Source organism: Mus caroli, unplaced genomic scaffold (assembly GCF_978045245.1).
Source record: "Mus caroli unplaced genomic scaffold, Mus_caroli_1 scaffold_11, whole genome shotgun sequence".
NCBI lineage: Eukaryota > Metazoa > Chordata > Mammalia > Rodentia > Muridae > Mus > Mus caroli.
Genome location: NW_028227266.1, coordinates 37,731,180 through 37,752,759, shown reverse-complemented (window position 1 = coordinate 37,752,759; position 21,580 = coordinate 37,731,180). Strand labels below are relative to the sequence as shown.

The window sequence follows — 21,580 nt, the reverse complement described above, 5'->3', positions numbered from 1 at the left end:
CTTATTTGTGATAGGCAGAAGCTAGAAACAACCCAGATGTCTCACAACAGAAGAATGGATACAGAAAATGTGGTTCATTTACACAATCGAATACTACTCAGCTATTAAGAATGAGGACATCCTGACTTTTGCAGGCAAATGAATAGAATTAGAAAATGCCATCCCGAGTGAGGTAACTCAGACCTAAAAGAACATGTATGCTATGTACTCATTAATAAGTGGATATTTGCCAAAAAAATACAAAAACAAAACCCAAAAACCATACAGAATACACAAGATACAGGCCACAGAATTCAAAAGGCCCAACAAGCTGAAGTGCCCAAGTGAGGATGCCTCAGTCCCACTTGGGAGAGAGAAGAAAGCAATCACAAGTGGGGAGGGAGGGAGAGATTTGGGAGAAAAGAACCTGATCTGGTATTGGGTGAGGGAAAGGACTGAAGCCCATAGGGCCTGCAGAAAGAATGGAAATAGGAAGCTTCAGGAAATAGGAGGTTGGGGGACACCCCCCCCCCAGAGTGAACCAGAGACCTGGGATGTTAGAGATTGCCAGGACTCAAAGGGAGTCCTTTCATCTTTGATGAAATGCCTGACAGTAGGGAGGGGGAACTTATAGAGTCCACCTTCATCAGGAAGACAGGACATCAAGTGAGGGATGGAGTTGGCATCCCACAGTCACGACTCTGACCCATAATTGTCCCTGTCTGAAAGAATTACAGGGATAGAAATTGAGAGGAGCCTGAGGAAAAGAAGTTCCAGTGACAGGCCCAAAGTGGGATCCAGGTCAATGGGAGGTCCTAAGGCCTGACACTATTACTGGGGCTACAGAGTGCTCACAAAAAGGAATCTATCATGACTGCCCTTTGAAAGATCCAACAAGCAGTTGAAAGAATTGGATGCAGATATTTGCACCCAGCCAGTGGACAGAAGCATCTGTCCCCTGTTGTTGAAATAGATAAGGTGGAAAGGAGCTGAGGAGAAGGGCAATTCTGTAGGAGGACCAGCAGTCATAATCAATCTTGACCCCGAGATCTTTCAAACACTGAACCACCAAACAGACAGCATATACCAGCTGATATGAGGCCCCAACACACATACAGTAGAGGACTTCCAGGTCTATGTTCATTCAGAGATGATGCATCTAACCCTCAAGAGACTGGAGGGCCCAGGGAGTTTGAAGGTCAGATGAGGTGGAGGGTGGAGGCATCCATGTGGAGATGGGGTATGTTGGGGAGGAAGTATGGGATGTGGAATAGTTGAGGTTGGGAGGGGAGGGGCAGTGAATGGAGTATGGATTGTAAAAAATGAATTGGAAATAAAATTAAATTTAAAAAGGGGAAAATATTATAGGAATAATTGGAAAAAGAAGTAGATTATTGAATTTACTCTTAACCCAAGGACATTTAGTAAGCAGTAATATTATACTAGTAGAGATCTTGTTATTTTTTATTTTTATTTTCTTTTATTATTAGATATTGTCTTCATTTACATTTCCAGTGCTATCCTCAAAGTCCCCCATATCCTCCCCCTCCATTCCCCTACCCACCGACTCCCACTTCTTGGCCCTGGCATTCCCCTGTACTGAGGCATATAAAGTTTGCAAGGCCAAGGGGCCTCTCTTCCCAATGATGGACAACTAGGCCATCTTCTGATTCATATGCAGCTAGAGACACGAGCTCCGGAGGTACTGGTTAGTTCATATTGTTGTTCCACCTATAGGGTTGCAGACCCCTTTAGCTCCTTGGGTACTTTCTCTAGCTCCTCCACTGGGGGCCCTGTGATTCATCCAATAGATGACTGTGGGCATCCACTTCTGTATTTGCCAGTCACTGGCATAGCCTCACAAGAGATAGCTATATCAGGGACCTTTCAGCAAAATCTTGCTGGCATATGCAATCGTGTCTGGGTTTGGTGAAGGTTTATGGGATGGATACAGTTTTTCCTTGAGTTTTATATATTTACAAATAAGTTACAAATTATCATGTTATTTCCACAGTGAGTACAGTAATGAGGGAGGGGCTAGGAAAGGGTGAAGGGTATAGGGAAAACAACAAAAGCCTTTAATTATTCCCTGTAATTATTCATTCATCTTGGGTCTTCAGTTTGGGTCACTGGGGATATTATCCCAAAAGAAACTAGTTCCATGAACACTTTCTGGTTTAAAGACATTATAAATTCGTTATTTTAAGGTCAGATTAACAGCAGAACTGAGCATCAAATCTACATTATAGGTTCAAGAAGAGAAGCTGAAACACCTTGTCTCTACGCTAGGATACTTTCTGCACAATAGATTCTTGACTTTCGAAACACATTCTCGTTGACTAGAAACTTTAAGAACATCTGTCTGTCCACATTAAATGTGTTTCCTGGATGCTGGTATGTGTGTAAAGCTCTTGCTGCTTCTGTTTACTCCTGGGCATGCATTTCTCTCTTCTGCTTTTTCTATGTGTTGAACAGGTTATTTTGTAAAACATAACATAGCATCATAGCGTATAGGGAACACCCCCCGTTCTTTTTTCATGAGAAGACTGTGTTGCTGAGGTTGGTCTATAACTTCTGAAGTTACATGATTTTCCTACCTCAACCACATAGTGTTAAAGCTGGTGCACATTACAAATGTCTGTACTCATTGATCTATTGTTAAAGCAACAATGAGAAAACAATGAATGGGAGAAATATGGATTGTGTGCATGCTCATGAATGTGCACGTGCACACACACACACACGTGTGTGTGTGTGTGTGTGTATGTGTGTTTGTCAAAATGGCTTGAGGGGAAATAAGCAGCATCAGGGAGATAGGCTCTTATTTTTCAGTTATCATAGAAAATAGGCATTATCCCTGTATCACACTATCCATATTCCTACCTTTCCTCACCCTCTCTATGAGCACCTCTTTTAGTGAGTGTTTATTTAGTCACATGATATTATATCACTGATAACTAAGTATATCTGAATATAGTGAATGTAAAACTACAGTATTAGCAAAAGTTAGTGTGAAATTTTAGAATTTGCTGTTTGTTAAAACAAAGATCAATTTTACACTCTTCTCCGAAGAGTGACTCCCCCATCTGCCTTCCTGAGAGGTGATCATGAAGGTTCTAACTTGAGATCCTTTTTGGTGGGAAGTTGGAGAATCTGTGGTTAGGTGAGACATAGTTCCACATAGCTTTCTTGGTATCAGATCCTTTCTTGGATTACTCATAGATGAAGTATGGTATTGAGATCTGTCTGCAAACGCCAGGGAGAAGGATTCTGAATGTGTGTGCAAGATAGCTGTGAACTCTGTACTGTGTTTGGGGCAGGTGAGGGCAAGAGAGCTGTGCTTCTTTGAAGTGTGGATCTGGTTACACAAAGAAGTCTGTGAATAAGAGGGCATCGAGCACTTCTAACGTGCTAAATGTTTTTTCATGAAACACACTTTTTAAGTGAGAGGAAAATAATGTTTCTGAGATTAATGTATCTTGTTTTGCCTTAAACCACTGACTACATAAATATGTATGTTTAAATAAATAAGTAAACAAATGGAATAATAATATAATATTCCACAGCTTTTCTACAGCCTGTGTTAAATTAGGTTTTCATATTATCTGCAAGGCTTTGGGAGTTATTGCATAGTCACTGTTTGGGAGTTATTGCATAGTCACTCTTTGAGAGTTATTGCATAGTCACTCTTTGGGAGTTATTGCATAGTCACTCTTACCTCAGGGTTACTGGATAGAAGATTACTTATTATGCTGACTCCATTATTTCCTATTAAATAACCAACAAAAATTACAGCATTGTGGTTTTATCTCACCCAATCCTCACAAAACCACAAGAGGCAGAACATGTCCAGTTTCCTTAAAGTAGGTGAGGTGCTGAGCCATGAAGCTGCTCAGGCAGGGCTCAGAGGTGCAAATTAGTGGAGGCAGGTAATGGTCAGAAACCAATTTTATATTTCTTTGTGTATTCAAGGCATGGGACTTCCATTTATTATTTTATTTCTAGCAGGCTGATAGAAAATGAGTATGTGAAATTGTATTGAATGCTAAATCAGACTCAGTGTCTGAATAGCTAGAACGGAATCCCTTTTACTTCCTGTCCATGTCTTTGCTGGAATTTTCACCTAGTCACACAGTTTGAATAAGTTAAGTTGAGACAGGATCTGGCTTGTACACTAAGGACCATGATCATTGGAAACCTTCTTCCTCTTCATCCTTTGCATTAGTTATACTTTCCAGTATAGCAAGGACTTTTCTTTGTTCAAAACCAAAAATAACACAGATCTACAATCTACTAATCACTGTGAATTAATTTCAGTATATTTCCATGAACAAATATTAGTTACAGTAGAGCAAAATTGACAACCGCTGGCCACATATTTACATGGAACACAAAACAGAAGAAGTTCTTAGGATTATTAATTATTGATTGGGATCTTAAGAAATGATGCCAAGATTCATTAATGATATGGGAGTTCACATTTGTGAGAGTTTTAGTATAGAATTGAGACTTGACTGAGGAGATAAAACATGGGAATGTTGATATTATTTCTATTAGCCCACAGCTTCTACTTCAAGACACAGTCCACATTCTGCCTGAGCATGAGTAGATTCTGAGTATAGACAACAGACAATTTTTCTAAGTGATAAAGTATAAGTGATAAAGAGTGGAGGCACACTGTTGGAGGGAGAGATTAAAAAGAAGAATCTCAATTTCTTTTCATTGTCACAGTTTTACACTCACATATTGAGGCAATAGGCTTACAAACAATTCAAGCAGAGCCAGTCTTTCTAAAGTGAGGTCATGATCTGGTAATTCAGTTTCCATAAGAAAAATGGGAACTCTAAAATGGGAACTCTAATTTTAAAAATTAGAGCAGGAAACAGTTGTTGCCAGTCTTCCCCACAAGAAGTGTGAAGAAATGGAGATCAATGTGGCACACCACTTAACTGAATGCCAAGGGCAGAATTATCTCTGGTCCCCTTTTCCTCACTGACTTTATTTTGTTTGCATCTACTGCATCGGATAGGAATCCCTTAGTCAGGAATCAGCTACTCATGGATGCCTTTGCTTCTCTTCTCCAGGGTTGCCTGTGCCATGAGCATGAGGAACCACACTTCTGTGACAGAGTTCATCCTGCTGGGAATTTCCAACACTGAAGGACTAGAGAGCATGCTGTTTGCCCTGTTCCTGGTCTTCTATGTCTTTGCCTTGCTGGGGAACCTGCTCATCTTCCTCACCATCCTGGCTTCTCCCAACCTCCACACCCCCATGTATTTCTTCCTGGGGAACCTGGCAGTGTTTGACATATTCTTCCCTTCTGTGAATTCTCCTAAGATGATGGACTACCTAGTGCGGCAAGGCCGAACCATCTCATACCAGGGTTGTGCCTCACAGATTTTCTTCTATCACACCTTGGGCTGTACTGAGTGCTTCCTGTATACAGTGATGGCTTATGACCGTTTTGTGGCTATTTGTTACCCTATGAGATATACGGTCATCATGAACCACAGGGTGTGTACCTGCTTTACAGTGGGCACTTGGCTTGGGGGCTTTGTTCATGGGAGCATCCTCACATTTCTTATCTTTAAGTTACCCTACTGTGGCCCCAATGAGGTAGACAGTTTCTTCTGTGACATTCCTGTGGTGCTGTCCCTGGCATGTGCAGACACCTCCCTAGCGCAGACTGTGAGTTTTACTAATGTTGGTGTCGTTGCGCTCACATGCTTTCTCCTTGTTCTCACTTCTTACACTCGTATTGTTATCTCCATCCTGAAAATCCGTTCCTCAGAAGGAAGGCGCAGAGCCTTCTCGACCTGCAGTGCCCACTTCACATCCATTCTGTTGTTCTATGGCCCTGTGATTCTTGTGTATCTCAGACCTGCTTCTAGTCCCTGGCTGGATTCTGTTGTCCAGGTGTTTAATAATGTTGTCACCCCTTCCTTGAATCCTCTGATTTATTCTTTGAGAAACAAGGAAGTGAAATTAGCCCTGAGAAAGGTGTTAAGTCAAGCAATGCAACCTTTGGGGTATAAGGAATAGAAACAATAATTTTCTATATAATTTTAATATTGTTTAGCATTTTCTCTTCATGAGTTACTGTTGCCAAATGAGTCAGATGATCAAACCTAGTTCTTGGGAGTCTCACAAGGCAGGGTTTATTTGGGCCGATATGTGGATTTAACACTGGAAAGAAGACTTTGAAAATTAACTCAGTGTTTTTAATTAATTGTAATTTGCCAAAACAATGATTCCTTTTGCTCTGCAAAGTCTATATGTGGATTTCAGTTTTGACTTTTTGTTTTAAATGAAACTGAACCTTTCTAGATGCTGTTGAGTACCTTATATTCCTCTGATCATTCCTTTCCAAAATTTTCTTTCCATATTCTACTAAATGCCACTTCGGCCACTCAGTTAAACTCATTGCTATTAATAAGGTATGGAGTGTGAAACTAAGATAGACGTTAGTAAATGTGTCTTTAGCCTGTCAATCGTGAAAATCAGCAAAGTTAGAAGGGAAATCAATCCATGTATGAGAGACATCAAGGTCAAAAATCCTCAAGAATGTTCTCTACTATCTGACAAGATGCTGTCTTAGTGAGTAAAGTCCAAGGGTGTTGATCTGCTTGTCATGAACTATGATTGGTATAAGAAAATTTGATTTTGCATAATAAAGTACTCAGGGTCTTTCCAGGAGGCAAGAGACACTGATAGATGATCCTGGTGTGCCTAGTCCCCACTCAGAACTCAACATTCTGGACACAAATGTTGGTGTTAAAGAAATCAGTGTAATCCAGAAGACTGACCATGAGAAGGTGGATAGGGCTGCATTCTCCTAAAGTTCATCTCAGAGCCTTAGGCAGGCCAGTGCACTTATGCAAATCAATAAAGGTGGACCATGTGCAAGGGCTACACCATAGAGTGGTTTTGCCATCCAAGGTCTGTCCTTTTCACATTTTTGTTACTGGAAAATTCATGAGTAACAACCAGTTTTCCATCCTCTGACATTCCCTTAAATTCCTTAGATGGACACCTCGTTTACATGCAAATTAAATATTATTTCACCTTTAACTGAAGAAGTTAGCAGTTCCAGTGATTATCGAAAGACAATCATTGTATTGAGATTTGTAAAACTAAAAGAAGTTTATTGATTAAGTAGTCTTAGCATACTTCTCTAACTGCTTCTTTTTCTTGAAATATTTGAAGCCATACCACAGTATTTTGACTATTCAAAGATGATTTTAAAAATTATAATACTTGTGAAAACAAAAAAAGAACAACTGAATAAGAAACAATGTACAGAGCAGTTCATCTGAAATTTGGTAGTGTAAAATGTTGCTCACATTGTACTTACAATATGGTTTCACACACAGTGACAGCAACTAATGGATTTTAGCCCAGAACACAGAGACTGATTCAACCCTAAGACCAGTATGTGCCTGGGGAAGTCTGTAGAGAAGGTTCAGTTGAAAACCCAGGTGTGGATTTACCTATTTCCCTGTTTTAGAAGAGAACTAAAATACAGTCTTAGTGCCCTGAGATAATGCTAGCCCATGCTGGAATTTTTCTGTGACAACACTTTGCTGACAAATTCGTTTGCTGCATCTTTCTCCTCCTAACACAATGTTTACTTGGATGATTGTGTCTTTTGGCGATCAATGGCACCATCTACTGAGATTCTTTCATTATGTGCCATAAAAGGAGACAATCATTACTCTATGTGAACTGGGAGAATAAATTCTTAAACATTGTGGGGTAAAGAATGTTGTAGAGTCAGAAGTTTTCATCATTTGTAACCATGTGCTATTCCTCAAAAGTAATAGAATTATAAGTAATAGACATTAAGACAGGACCAAAATATTCTATTTATTTTTGTAACATTTGAGAGATTATTATTATTATTTACTTGTATGTGAGTAATCTGTCTCACCCAGGAGAGGAAGTCATAATCCTTTACAGATGGTTGTGAGCCACCATATGGCTGCTGGCAATTGAACTCAGGTCTCTGAAAGAGCAACCAGTGCTTTTAACCCAGCAGCTATCTCTTTAGTCTCCAGAACTTATTCTTTTAATATTTAATCAAACAATTTTATGATTAGAATTATCTGGTTGGACTATCATAATTTATCACAGAAACACATAGAATAAGACACATTCATGTGAGAGCCATCTATATGTCTTTCCAGATACCATTTGTTCTTCTAACTACTTTGCATATAGTAAAAATGAGATTTGAATCATGTCTCTCCTGTAGTATCTCTAAATTGCCAATAGCTTCTTATTTAGTTATGGGGTTTTTGGAGCCCCATTTTTATCCATGCTAGAGTTTTAAGTGGTTTGATCTGTGTACAACTCATGTAGGTAATCAAGCTGCTGTGAGTTAATGTGTCCAGCATATATGAAATTTACAGAAGACAGCATTTTACAGTATGCTTTGATACCCACTGGCTATTGCCTGAACTTTAGGAGTTGGGATATATATATAATCAATTATTCTCAATGCTGTGGCCAGTTAAACATCTTTGAATTGACCACTGCCTATTGCAAAACTAAGTTTATGTGACCAGGGCTGAGAATATCATAAATCTCTGGACATCAATATAAATACTCAGAAGGTAGTTTGATCACATTAACAAACAACAACAATGGGTTCCTCCTTATGGCTTAAGTGCTCCCTAACCATCAAATTTTAACTAGATTTAAGATATTGAATGCATTTTTTCTTGTAATGCAGGGCTCATATCCAATCAGAAGGCATCTAGTTACCCCCATAACAGTTATGGCATTATTACATAGTGTGATCAAAGTGTCCATAAAGTCCATTAAAATGATTAAAATATACCCAGGTAAAAGTTAATAGTTGTATTAAAGGCAAATAGAAACCACTTTCAGGTAAGAAATAAGATCTGAACTCAAGCATTAAATAAATAGTTATGGAATATTACATAATTTTTTGTAGATTAAAGTGTAGTGGTCACTTTTCTGATATGGTGATTAAATAACCTGATAAAAAGTAAGTAAAAAAAAAAAGCTTTATTTAAGCTTATAGTTCCAAAGGTATAAAGTCTATAATGACTGAGGATGCATGTAGAAAGAGCAGGAAGCAGACTGATCACATCTCACTCCTAGACTGAAAGAAGCAGAGAGAGAACAGGAAATAGATTGAGCTAAAAACTTCAGTGTTCTCTTTGAAAAGTCCTCAATTAAAGTGAAGTACTTGATCTGGAAAAATTCTATACCTCCCAAAGTTTCCATGACCTCCTCATAAAACACCACGAAGTGGGGACCAAGTATGCAAATGTCTGATCTCATGGGGATATTTTTCGTCAGAAACACAACAAAATGTTACACATGAAGTTGTGTTCTTTTTTTTTTCTTTTCTTTTTGAAATCGGTACAATATTAGGTGCTTCCCACTTTTCTATATGTGGTTTTCTATTCTCTGCTTCTTATCCAATCAGTATCCCCAAAGAATTGAGTAATTGGAAGTGTTTGAACCCTAGGGATGGCACTCCTCCAGGGAATACTGGAGATTTACAATAAAGGAGCTTTACATAAATAACTGGCATTACAACTGCTAGGTGAGTATATTCTACTACTCTAGGGAGTATAGGAAGAAAAGCAGAGATGAGAATGAAGGAAGAAACAAAAATAGAGGTCTTTCCAGATAATTGATCCCTCTGTTCTACACTTTCTAGTCAGGTCATAGGGGAAGAGAGTCTCAAAGGAGACCAACGATATTTATTATTCCTTAGTGGCTAGCTAGCTGCTGCTCTGTCTCTCAGAGTCCTGCTGGGTCACAGATTCTATGCTTCATCATCTTATGCTGAAAAGACCCCCCTCACTCCCTGGCTTCATAGTGAGGCTGTTCTGTTCCATCCCTTCCAATAACAGAAGGTAGATGTGGGCATGAGTTTTTGCCCATTCTACAGTAATCTTCAGTGTGTAAGTGCCTGTTTTCTGGAATACTTTCTTTTCTTAGCATCTTCTCTTCTGGGGTTATGTCTCCATGAAGGAGTAAGAGCCTGTGCTTACTTGTGTCTGTATGAGTTTATATTTTCATGGTAATTTATGTACTTAACATCTGTGTGATGACCTTGCACTTTACAAAGACTCATGTGGATGGCACACAATCATAGTTTGGATCATGACTTTTGAGCATAAACTACTCTGTGTTGAAGGAGTAAATAACACTGTCAACTATAAATGGATTTCCTATATACTGAATTTTTATTTATTTTTTTGGTCCTTTGTTTTCTTATTTGTCCCCCAGCTAGACTTTAGTTTTCAGTTGTACTGACTTTGAAGAAAAGAAAGAAGTTTTATGAGTCACTCACATAAGTAGATCCTAGTGTGTGGTCATGGTCTAGGGTGATGGCCTATTATTCAGAATATTAGAACTTTGTATTTTTAAAAGATGTATGGGAATGAGTTGCATAGATATTTTATGCACATTAGAACATCATACCTGATAAGAAATTTGTTATTTGTGTCCTTCATAGGGAATAAAGTTAAATTCAGAGATGTTTGACAAATTTGCCTGGATTCAGAATGAACAGCTGATGTGACATTTGAACTCAGATATTCATAACTGTGAATATTACTCTATACCGGTGGCTTGCAATCTGTGGGTTGTGACCTCTTTGGGGCTTGAATGACCCTTTCATAGGGGTTTCCCTATCAGATGTCCTACATATTAGATATTTACACTATGATTCATAACAGTAGCAAAATTACAGGAATAGCAATAAAATTAATTTTTGGCTGGGGGTCACCACAACACAAGGAACTATAATAAAGGGTTTCTGCAGGAGGAAGGTTGATAACCACTTTGCTCAAAATTCTAATTTCAAGTTCACCTCTTTAAGTTTTAGGGGACAGTTAAAAATAAACGGATGGACAATTCAATATCAAATATTAACTGGTAACAATATAAGATGAAATCTCATTTTGGAAGTATTTATAATAAATGGGTTTCCAGTGGGTTCTGTAAAAGCTTTGATTTCTTTGGAAACTTCAGCTAAGTGGGTCCATCCTCTCATCTTCTAGGAGTAAGTGAACTTGAAAATGAGCAATTGCACTTCGGTTACTGAATTCATCCTGATGGGAATCCCACATACAGCTGGGCTGGAAAGGATGCTCTTTGTCCTCTTTTTGGCCTTCTACCTGCTCACTCTTCCAGGAAACCTACTCATTCTGCTGGCCATCCTGACTTCCGTCAACCTTCATACACCCATGTATTTCTTCTTGGGAAACCTGTCAGTGCTTGATATCTTTTTCCCTTCTGTGAGTTCCCCAAAGATGATGCTCTCCCTCACTGGACATAGTCACACAATCTCTTACCAGGGCTGTGCCTCCCAGCTCTTCTTCTACCATTTCCTGGGCTGTACTGAGTGCTTCCTGTACACCGTGATGGCCTATGACCGCTTCGCAGCCATCTGTCACCCTTTGAGGTACACAGTCATAATGAGTTCATGGGTGTGTGGCTCCATGGCTGTGGCCACCTGGATGGGGAGCTGTCTGCATGCATCTGTCCTCACATTTCTCATCTTCAAGTTACCCTACTGTGGACCCAATGAAGTAGATAACTTTTTCTGCGACATCCCAGTGGTGCTGCCCCTGGCTTGTGCAGACACCTCTCTGGCACAAGCTGTAAGTTTCATCAATGTAGGTCTTGTTGCACTGGTATGCTTCCTCCTTATCTTCATTTCCTACTCTCGCATTGTCATCTCCATATTGAAAATCCGTTCTTCTGAAGGCAGGCGCAGAGCCTTCTCTACCTGCAGTGCCCATTTGACATCCATTCTGCTCTTCTATGGCCCAGTGGTCCTCATTTACCTCAGACCTGCCTCCAGTCCTTGGCTGGATTCAGTGGTCCAAGTGTTAAATAACATTGTTACTCCTTCCCTTAATCCTTTGATATATTCTTTGAGAAACAAAGAGGTAAAGGTGGCTTTGAGAAAGGCATTGACACAAGGGATGCGTGTTCCTGGGGAGTAAGATATATGTCAAAATCTCTTCTTCACATATTTATCCCTAATACCTAATAGAAGTTGCTCTTATATTCATGTGATTCTAAAAGCATTTGCGGCATACTTGCTATTTGTTTGATTGAAGTAAATATTTGTAATTAAAATTTTTTTAGATTATAATATAATTAAAACATTTCCTCCTTCCCTTTCCTCACCCCCAAACCTCATATATACCCCTTCTTCTCTTATTCTAATTCATGGCCTCATTTTTCACTAATTTTATTGCACAAATATGTGTATCTCTCTCTCTCTCTCTCTCTCTCTATATATATATATATATATATATATATATATATATATATACATATATATATTTGTATATGCATATATTCCTAAATATAGCCTGTTGAGTTTGTATAATGTTAGTTGTATATTTGTTTTTAGACTGACATTTTGTTAATGAACAACTAATTGGCTCATCCTTTATTGAGGAAGATGTTCACTTGAGGTGTCCCCTTCCATTATTATTATTTTTTTATTTTTCATGTTTTTTTTAAATTGGACATTTTGTTTATTTACATTTCAAATGTTATTCCCTTTCCCAGTTTCTCCCCAGAACCCCCTATCCCATACCCCTCCCTCTGCTTCTATGAGGGTACACTCCCACCCACCCACCCACTCCTACCTTCCCTTCCTGGCATTCTCCTACACTGGGACATAGAGCTTTCACAGGACCAAGGTCCTCTCCTCTCACTGATGCCTGACAAGACCATCCTCTGCTACATATGTGGCTAGAGCCATGGGTTCCTCATATGTACTCTTAGGTTGGTGGCTCAGTCCCTGGGAGGGGAGCTCTGGTTGGTTGATATTGTTGTTTTTCCATATGGGGTTGCAAACCCCTTCAGCTCCTTCAGCTCTTTCTCTAACTCCTCCATTGGGGATCAGTCCAATGGTTGGCTGCAAGCATCCACCTCTGTATTTGTCAGGCTCTGGCAAAGCCTCTCTTACTTTCTTTTGTATTCATTTCTCATTTTAAAGGATTTATTAATATTTTCCCCATATATGTGTAATATATATGTAATATGTATATGTTACATTATATAATATAAATATATATATTAATTACAGGTTTGTTTTTAGTATTAGGCTAATTTTGATAGAATGAGTTTAGATACCTTCAATTTGATTTTACAGTTAAGTTTGTAGTCCATTGGGAGTAAACTTGAGTTCTCTTTCCCTTTACTTCTATGGTTCTGATGTGATTGGATTACTTCGTATGCTGTCCAGATTTCTGCTTGTAATTATTGAGAGGGGCAGTCTATATTGAGATTATGTTGTTTATATCACTACAGCAGAATTGTAGTACATCTAGGATATATAATACTAAAACTTTTTAAAAGGGGAAAGTAGTTAGAAAAGATATAGGAGAAATAATACTTAACTGACATTAAAATACAAACAATCCAAAACTTTAGAAAAGGCTATTTCTGAATCAAATATAGTGTGTGCAGTAGAATATAATAGTCTCCAAATAGAATGAAGTCATGTATAACTGAAATATATAAACACTATATAAAATAGCCGAGAAGACATGGTGTCTTTTAATGAAGGAGATTATCAAAGAATAGTATTTTATAAAGAGGAGTAAACAGAATCTATACCTATACCACACAGAAGAATATTCTTTTACACTAAATGTAAAACAGGGACCAAACAAGTTATCAAACAAGAAATGACAAAAAAATCAAGAGGGATGTATAATCTATAACTGGCTGTAGGATGACTTTGATAAAGCCACACTATATTCCGGGACATTAAAATGAAACCTTATAGTCAGGTGTGGTAGTATGTACGATTAGTCCCAGTATTCAAGAGGCAGAGACAGGCAGATCTATATATGTTTGAGGCAAGCCTGGTATACAAAGAGAGTTCCTGGACAGCCAGAGCTACACAGAGAAACCCTGCCTTAAAACAAACAAACAAACAAACAAACAAACAAACAAGAAACCTTATATACATAATTATTAAAATAAAAACAGTAAGAGCTGTGACATAAGCACTCAGTGTAACTGATTCTGCTCTTTGGCGGTCCCTTGGATTATGCTTCTCTTTCTGCTTGCTGGTGTTATCTGTGAAGAGTATTTAAATGCTGTGCCATATAGTCTGTATAGAATTTATATTCAGTAGAAAAAAAGATCTCAGGTATTTAATTGTGCAATAACAAATTAAATAATAAGAGTATACATGACCTTATTAATAATTTGTTGAGAACATAAGTCGATAAAAGTGTACATAGAATAATTCAGCAGTATCTAATAAAATCACCTACAGTTACTTTAAAATTATTATTATTTTTTTTATTACATATTTTCCTCAATTACATTTCCAATGCTATCCCAAAAGTCCCCCATACCGCCCCCCACTTCCCTACCCTCCCATTCCCATTCTTTTGGCCCTGGCATTCCCCTATATTGGGGCATATAAAGTTTGCAAGTCCAATGGGCCTCTCTTTCCAGTTATGGCCGACTAGGCCATCTTTCGATACATATGCAGCTAGAGACAAGAGCTCCGGGGTACTGGTTAGTTCATCATGTTGTTCCAACTATAGGGTTGCAGATCCCTTTAGCTCCTTGGGTACTTTCTCTAGCTTCTCCATTGGGAGCCCTGTGATCCATCCAATAGCTGACTGTGAGCATCCACTCCTGTGTTTGCTAGGCCCCTGCATAGTCTCACAAGAGACAGCTATCTTTGGGTCCTTTCAGCAAAATCTTGCTAGTGTATGCAATGGTGTCAGCGTTTAGAAGCTGATTATGGGATGGATCCCTGGATACGGCAGTCTCTAGATGGTCCATCCTTTCATCACAGCTCCAAACTTTGTCTCTGTAACTCCTTCCATGGGTGTTTTGTTCCCAATTCTAAGAAGGGGCACAGTGTCCACATTTTGGTCTTCATTCTTCTTGAGTTTCATGCATTTAGCAAATTGTATCTTATATCTTGGGTATCCAAAGTTTTGGGCTAATATCCACTTATCAGTGAATACATATTGTGTGAGTTCCTTTGTGATTGTGTTACCTCACTCAAGATGATGCCCTCCAGGTCCATCCATTTGGCTAGGAATTTCATAAATTCATTCTTTTTAATAGCTGAGTAGTACTCCATTGTGTAAATGTACCATAATTTTTGTATCCATTCCTCTGTTGAGGGACATCTGGGTTCTTTCCAGCTTCTGGCTATTATAAATAGGGCTGCTATGAACATAGTGGAGCATGTGTCCTTCTTACCGGTTGGGACATCTTCTGGATATATGCCCAGGAGAGGTATTGCTGGATCCTCCGGTAGTACTATGTCCAATTTTCTGAGGAACCGCCAGACTGATTTCCAGAGTGGTTGTACAAGCTTGCAATCCCACCAACAATGGAGGAGTGTTCCTCTTTCTCCACATCCCCGCCAGCATCTGCTGTCACCTGAATTTTTGATCTTAGCCATTCTGACTGGTGTGAGGTGGAATCTCAGGCTTGTTTTGATTTGCATTTCCCTGTTGATTAAGGATGTTGAACATTTTTTCAGGTGCTTCTCTGCCATTTGGTATTCTTCAGGTGAGAATTCTTTGTTCAATTCTGAGCCCCATTTTTTAATGGGGTTATTTGACTTTCTGGAGTCCACCTTCTTGAGTTCCTTATATATATTGGATATTAGACCATTATCTGATTTAGGATAGGTAAAGATCCTTTCCCAATCTGTTGGTGGTTTTTTTGTCTTATTCATGGTGTCTTTTGCCTTGCAGAAGCTTTGCAGTTTCATGAGGTCCCACTTGTCAATTCTCGATCTTACAGCACAAGCCATTGCTGTTCTATTCAAGAATTTTTCCCCTGTGCCCATATCTTCAAGGCTTTTCCCCACTTTCTCCTCTATAAGTTTCAGTGTCTCTGGTTTTATGTGAAGTTCCTTGATCCACTTAGACTTGACCTTAGTACAAGGAGATAGGAATGGATCGATTCGCATTCTTCTACATGATAACAACCAGTTGTGCCAGCACCATTTGTTGAAAATGCTGTCTTTCTTCCACTGGATGTTTTTCGCTCCCTTGTCGAAGATCAAGTGACCGTAGGTGTGTGGGTTCATTTCTGGGTCTTCAATTCTATTCCATTGGTCTATTTGTCTGTCACTATACCAGTACCATGCAGTTTTTATCACAATTGCTCTGTAGTAAAGCTTTAAGTCTGGCATGGTGATTCCACCAGAGGTTCTTTTATCCTTGAGAAGAGTTTTTGCTATCCTAGGTTTTTTGTTATTCCAGATGAATTTGCAGATTGCACTTTCTAATTCGTTGAAGAATTGAGTTGGAATTTTGATGGGGATTGCATTGAATCTGTAGATTGCTTTTGGCAAGATAGCCATTTTTAAAATGTTGATCCTGCCAATCCATGAGCATGGAAGATCTTTCCATCTTCTGAGATCTTCTAGAATTTCTTTCTTCAGAGACTTGAAGTTCTTATTATACAGATCTTTCACTTCCTTAGTTAGAGTCACGCCAAGATATTTTATATTATTTGTGACTATTGAGAAGGGTGTTGTTTCCCTAATTTCTTTCTCAGCCTGTTTATTCTTTGTGTAGAGAAAGGCCATTGATTTGTTTGAGTTAATTTTATATCCAGCTACTTCACCGAAGCTGTTTATCAGGTTTAGGAGTTCTCTGGTGGAATTTTTAGGGTCACTTATATATACTATCATATCATCTGCAAAAAGTGATATTTTGACTTCATCTTTTCCAATTTGTAGCCCTTTGATCTCCTTTTGTTGTCGAATTGCTCTGGCTAGGACTTCAAGTACTATGTTGAAAAGATATGGAGAAAGTGGACAGCCTTGTCTAGTCCCTGATTTTAGAGGGATTGCTTCAAGCTTTTCACCATTTACTTTGATGTTGGCTACTGGTTTGCTGTATATTGCTTTTATCATGTTTAGGTATGGGCCTTGAATTCCTGATCTTTCCAAGACTTTTATCATGAATGGGTATTTTATATTTACTTATTGTGCGTATGTATGTATGTACGTATGTGTATTTGTGTGTATGGTGTGTGTGTGTGTGTATGTGTGTTGTATGTTTGTATGCCTGAATATGTGTGAAGGTGCAAGGATGCCTTGAACGATCTGGTCCTGTCTTCCCCCCATATGGACTCTGGGTATTGACCTCAGGTTGTTAGTCTTAGAGATAGATGTCCTTGCCTACTGAGCTATCTCTCCAGCTCTGTTGGTTACTTTTTGATGTAGAAGTTCATTGATTAGTCTTATCCAGGAATTATTGCTTAAACAATATGATAATGCACAAACACAACTTCCTTATGTGGGTTTTTGTGTAGTAAAACATTTGAAATGCATATGTATAATGTATAAATGCTTAGATATAAGACAAAAGGGGTCATGGAGAGCAGAAAATTCCTGGAAAAACATACAATGTTTGAATTTCTGAAGAGAGGCCTCATTCTTGAAGGTGAAGCTTCACTTACAGTGGAGACTCAGGGTATGCGAGATCCCAAAGGACACCAGAGACAGTGGCTAGTGTGCAGGTGAGTCAGCAAGAGATAAGCTGTGTGCACCTGTGCTTTATGGAGCCCAGGAGATCATGTGTGAGACCAATACCTAGGCTTTGGGCTACAAGACTTAATTTACATTGCTGGGTTTTGGTTTTGTTGGAATTGATTGCAATGGTGCACTGGTTGTTTTCATTTGCAATAAGATGGTATCAGAGTTGTCTTTGATTTTATAGGAACCCAAGTGTGTGTGTGTGTATGTGTGTGTGCTACCTTTTATTGTTTCTTTGTGAGTTTCACATCATGCACCCGAGTCCCACCCATATCCCCATCATCTTATATTGGCCTTTCACCCTTGCAGTCTCTTTCTCCCCCCCAGTAACACATACACACACAGGCTAACAAACAAACAAACAATAACAACAATAAAAAGCATAGAAAATATCTTATCATGGAAGCTGTAGTATGTCACAGTGTGTCCCGCAGTGTATCTCTCTGTCCATACATCTTCACTTGCAGATGTTCATTCCAATGAACCAGTGGTCTGGTTCAAGACTTCTGTTTTTTGTGACACCATCAATACAGGATTCTCATTGAGACTCCTCCTAGTTATCTGTTGTTGCCCTTTGTTATGAAGAGCCTGCAGCTTTGGAACAGCAGGACTGGCCCATTCTCATGTCCCAATCATTCACAGATAATATAGATTTTGGAGTTCATCAATCCCAGCACTGGATCTGGGCTTGGGTTTTAGCTGAGCTGTTCAGCCTGCCAGCTCTCCCTTATCTGCATCATCCGGGCAAGTGCTCTAGCACTGCTCTGGCTAGGCCACCTAATGCCACCATCGGCAGGAAGCAGTGGCAGCTCTCTGCACTCATACTCTCAGGACCTGCTCACATGCACTCACGCCTCCAGAGCTTGTTCCACTGAGCTGCCCAGTCAAGATTCAGGGCTCACTCTCTCCTTAGGGCTAGCTCACCTACACCTTTGCTATCAGGGTCAGCCACACTCTATTGCATAGGCCAGGATCAGGGCCTACTCTCCCTAGTACTACAGCCAGTGAAGTGACAGGGATAGCTCTCTTGCTCTCATAATTCCAGGGTCAGCTCTCCCAGCTGTTACAGGAGGCAAGGTGGAGGGCATTACTCCCATACCTATGCCACATCACTCCAGACGAGTGGCAGGGCCACTTACCAATGCTCTTACCATTGCTATCATGTCTGTCTTACCTGCAGCCTCTCTACCAGGGACAGATTTACTGTGCTGCTCAGAAGAAATGCACGGCCCAACTTCCCAAGCAGGGGAGGACAGGGTCAGCTCATTTACTCTCATGACCTTAGCACCAGTGATTAGGGGCAAGAGGTAAGGGGCATCACCACCAGCCACCACATCACTTCACAGCAGATGAGTGGCAGAGCCAGTTCTCCAGTGCTCTTACCCTTGGGGCTGGCTCACCAGTGCATGCTATACTAGGGCCAGCCCTAATGTGCTGCCCAGGTGAAGTGCAAGGCCTGCTCTCAGCCATGGAATTGAACATGGTCCTCGGTGCCAGCTCTGGTTAGGACCTCACCATGGCCCCAGGTGTTGGGACTGGCCACTCCAAATAGGATACTCCTCTCTACCCTTGAGTCTCCAGTTCCATCTCTCTCCATAATGCTCAAACTGCTCCACTTCTCTTTCTCTCACATGTGACCACCATATATTTGCATATTCCACTGCAAGTAGGTCACACTGTTGACAGGTCCCTAGATGACATAATCCATTCATACTGCATGGCATGGTATGGTGACAAGTGGGTGTCTATGGCCTGCCTGTGTCATGTGCTAGAGGGCAAGTCTGTGGGTGTCATGGCTATCTACATGTCTCTGTCTGTTTTCCTCCTCTTGTGCTGCACTGCTTGAATTTGACTTGATTTGGCATTAATGAGTCCTAATTATAAGACATCTTTGGCTGTCAAACCAGACATCAAGCTAGAATGAGCAAAGGACTGCCATCTGCTCTGTCCCTGACTGATATAAGAACACTACCACAAACAAGATTTTGTATATATTTAGTAGAACCTTAGACATTTAATGTGTTTTGAAAAATTTAAAAGACTGTGGGTCTAGGGTTAGGAGAAGTAGAGAGGGGAATAGAGTTGTTCTTGGAGGAATGTCTGAGGAAGTGGTGGAGGAAGAATTACGGTCCATATCATCCATGCTTATTGCTGCTCTATCCATGATAGTCAGAAACTGGAAACAATGTAGATGTCCATCAACTTAGGAATGGATAATGGAAACATGGTACATTTATACAGTGAAATATTATTTAGATTGGTAGAGGGAGAAGATATTTTTAGTTTAAAGACTTTGTAGGGTGACATAGTCAATTTGTAGTATTTAATAAGAAGTTATTAATCTTCATGTTACTAATTACTGAGTTACACATTTTCCCTTTTTTCTAGTGTCCTCTTGTTGTTTAGTCTTGTAATAATGTTAAAGAAGCTACAGAAATCCATTTGGGTAATTATAAAAAAAACATTAAAAAAAGAGTCCAAGAAAATTCACTCTCAGAGGGATACAGTATATGTGTCTAAGCATTTGGTTGAAAATACTATTAACTTACATTTTGTTTATATTTTTACGTACAGAAATTCATTTATTTATTCATCTGTCACCTTTTGAGCAGCTTTATATCATTTATTATTCTAGGATGTGTGGGCAAAATGTAGAAGATGCATGCTCATGACTATCAGAGCTCCTACTTTCTAGACTGATAGACAGATATGCCTAACTCTTATCAGAATTAGTGTTAAATTAGCGTTGAAGTGAGTGTCATAAAGGGATATGCTGGGGAACTTCAGTTTCTAAGATCGTATAAACAAGAAGACTTCTTGTACACTGAAAGAAAGGAATAGAAAGGAACTGCATAGAAACTAGTCAGAGTTGATAGGGCTGATTTGAAAAATATTGATGTGGATTTCCAAAATCCCAATATAATAACTCTCTTCTGATAGTTTTAGATATGGAACAAAAACAGGAGACAGCATATTATTTTGACCCCATGTCCTCCTGCTCTTTCCAACTCTATATTTATCCCTTTGATTTTTCTTATTGTTGATTCCAATCTCATTTCAGAGGAAAGACTCTATGTGAAACATGGAACTTATTTAGAGATACTCTTAGTATCCTGATTACAGTTGCTTTCTGTAGTTATTTATATTAATGCTAACTAGCATTTTTTTCTGGAAAAAAATGGTCTTGATAATATGTGCTGCTGTACAAATGCTATCCCCTAAAGGGAAGTTTTTGATGAAGATCTGTCCATGGGTGTTGTTAACTGAATGTTAACTGAATGTGTCCTCACACAGGAAGACTTCTTAATTTCCAGTGTTATTAGAAATGGCCATTCTAACATTCTAGTTGCAAGGTTCAAAACATTGAAGTGGTTTTCCATTGTGATCCTTCTCTTGCAATCAAAGACATGAGTAGATCTATCTTCTTCAGAATATATCCAGAATTCTGTCTCCTCTCATTGCCTTTGAATTCTGTCTCTTCTGTTCATTTTCATATTCGTTTTCCTCAGTCTTCATGTTTATAGATTTGTCAATTAAAATAAGGTGGTAGGCCATTGAGATAGCTTAGAGGGTTAGGAAGCTTGTCCCCAAGCCCAATGACCTTATCTAAAGAGCCCACATGAGAAAAAGGGAGAGCCAACTCTTTCATCTTGTTCTCTGATACTCTGCCATGCCCTCTTCCACAAATTAATAAATGTAATTTTTAAATTTCATAAAATAGACATATCTTTTTTACATAACTCTAAGTTTTTATTTGTCTTATTTTTTCTTAATATTTGGTTAGTACACACACACACACACACACACATTTATTCATATACATTTATATACCAGTGGGTAAGAAAGTAAGCTAGAGAGACTAGGGAAAATTAAAAGAACCACATTGGAAGTAGAAACACTTAAATGTGGAAATGAGATTCACAACAAAATAAATCTCACAGACATTTTATTTTGACATGACCCTTCAACTTGTAATAGTTATTCTTGCACTCAAGACAATTTAAGTGAATGTTTAAATTTGTACCTTCAAGATAAGTTTTTCTACATAGA

At 39.1% G+C, this 21,580-nt stretch overlaps 2 protein-coding genes across 2 annotated transcripts; both read left to right on the top strand.

The window, feature by feature from the left end:
* Positions 1 to 5,040: 5,040 nt before the first annotated feature.
* On the top strand, positions 5,041 to 6,021 carry LOC110302173 (putative olfactory receptor 10D4). Its single transcript, XM_021172980.2, has one exon. The coding sequence runs from the start codon at positions 5,041 to 5,043 to the stop codon at positions 6,019 to 6,021; it is 981 nt and encodes a 326-aa protein (XP_021028639.1).
* A 5,024-nt stretch (positions 6,022 to 11,045) lies between these two features.
* On the top strand, positions 11,046 to 11,978 carry LOC110302246 (olfactory receptor 10D3-like). The gene has a single exon (XM_021173083.1). It carries the CDS (start codon positions 11,046 to 11,048, stop codon positions 11,976 to 11,978), a length of 933 nt encoding a protein of 310 aa, XP_021028742.1.
* Positions 11,979 to 21,580: the final 9,602 nt, after the last annotated feature.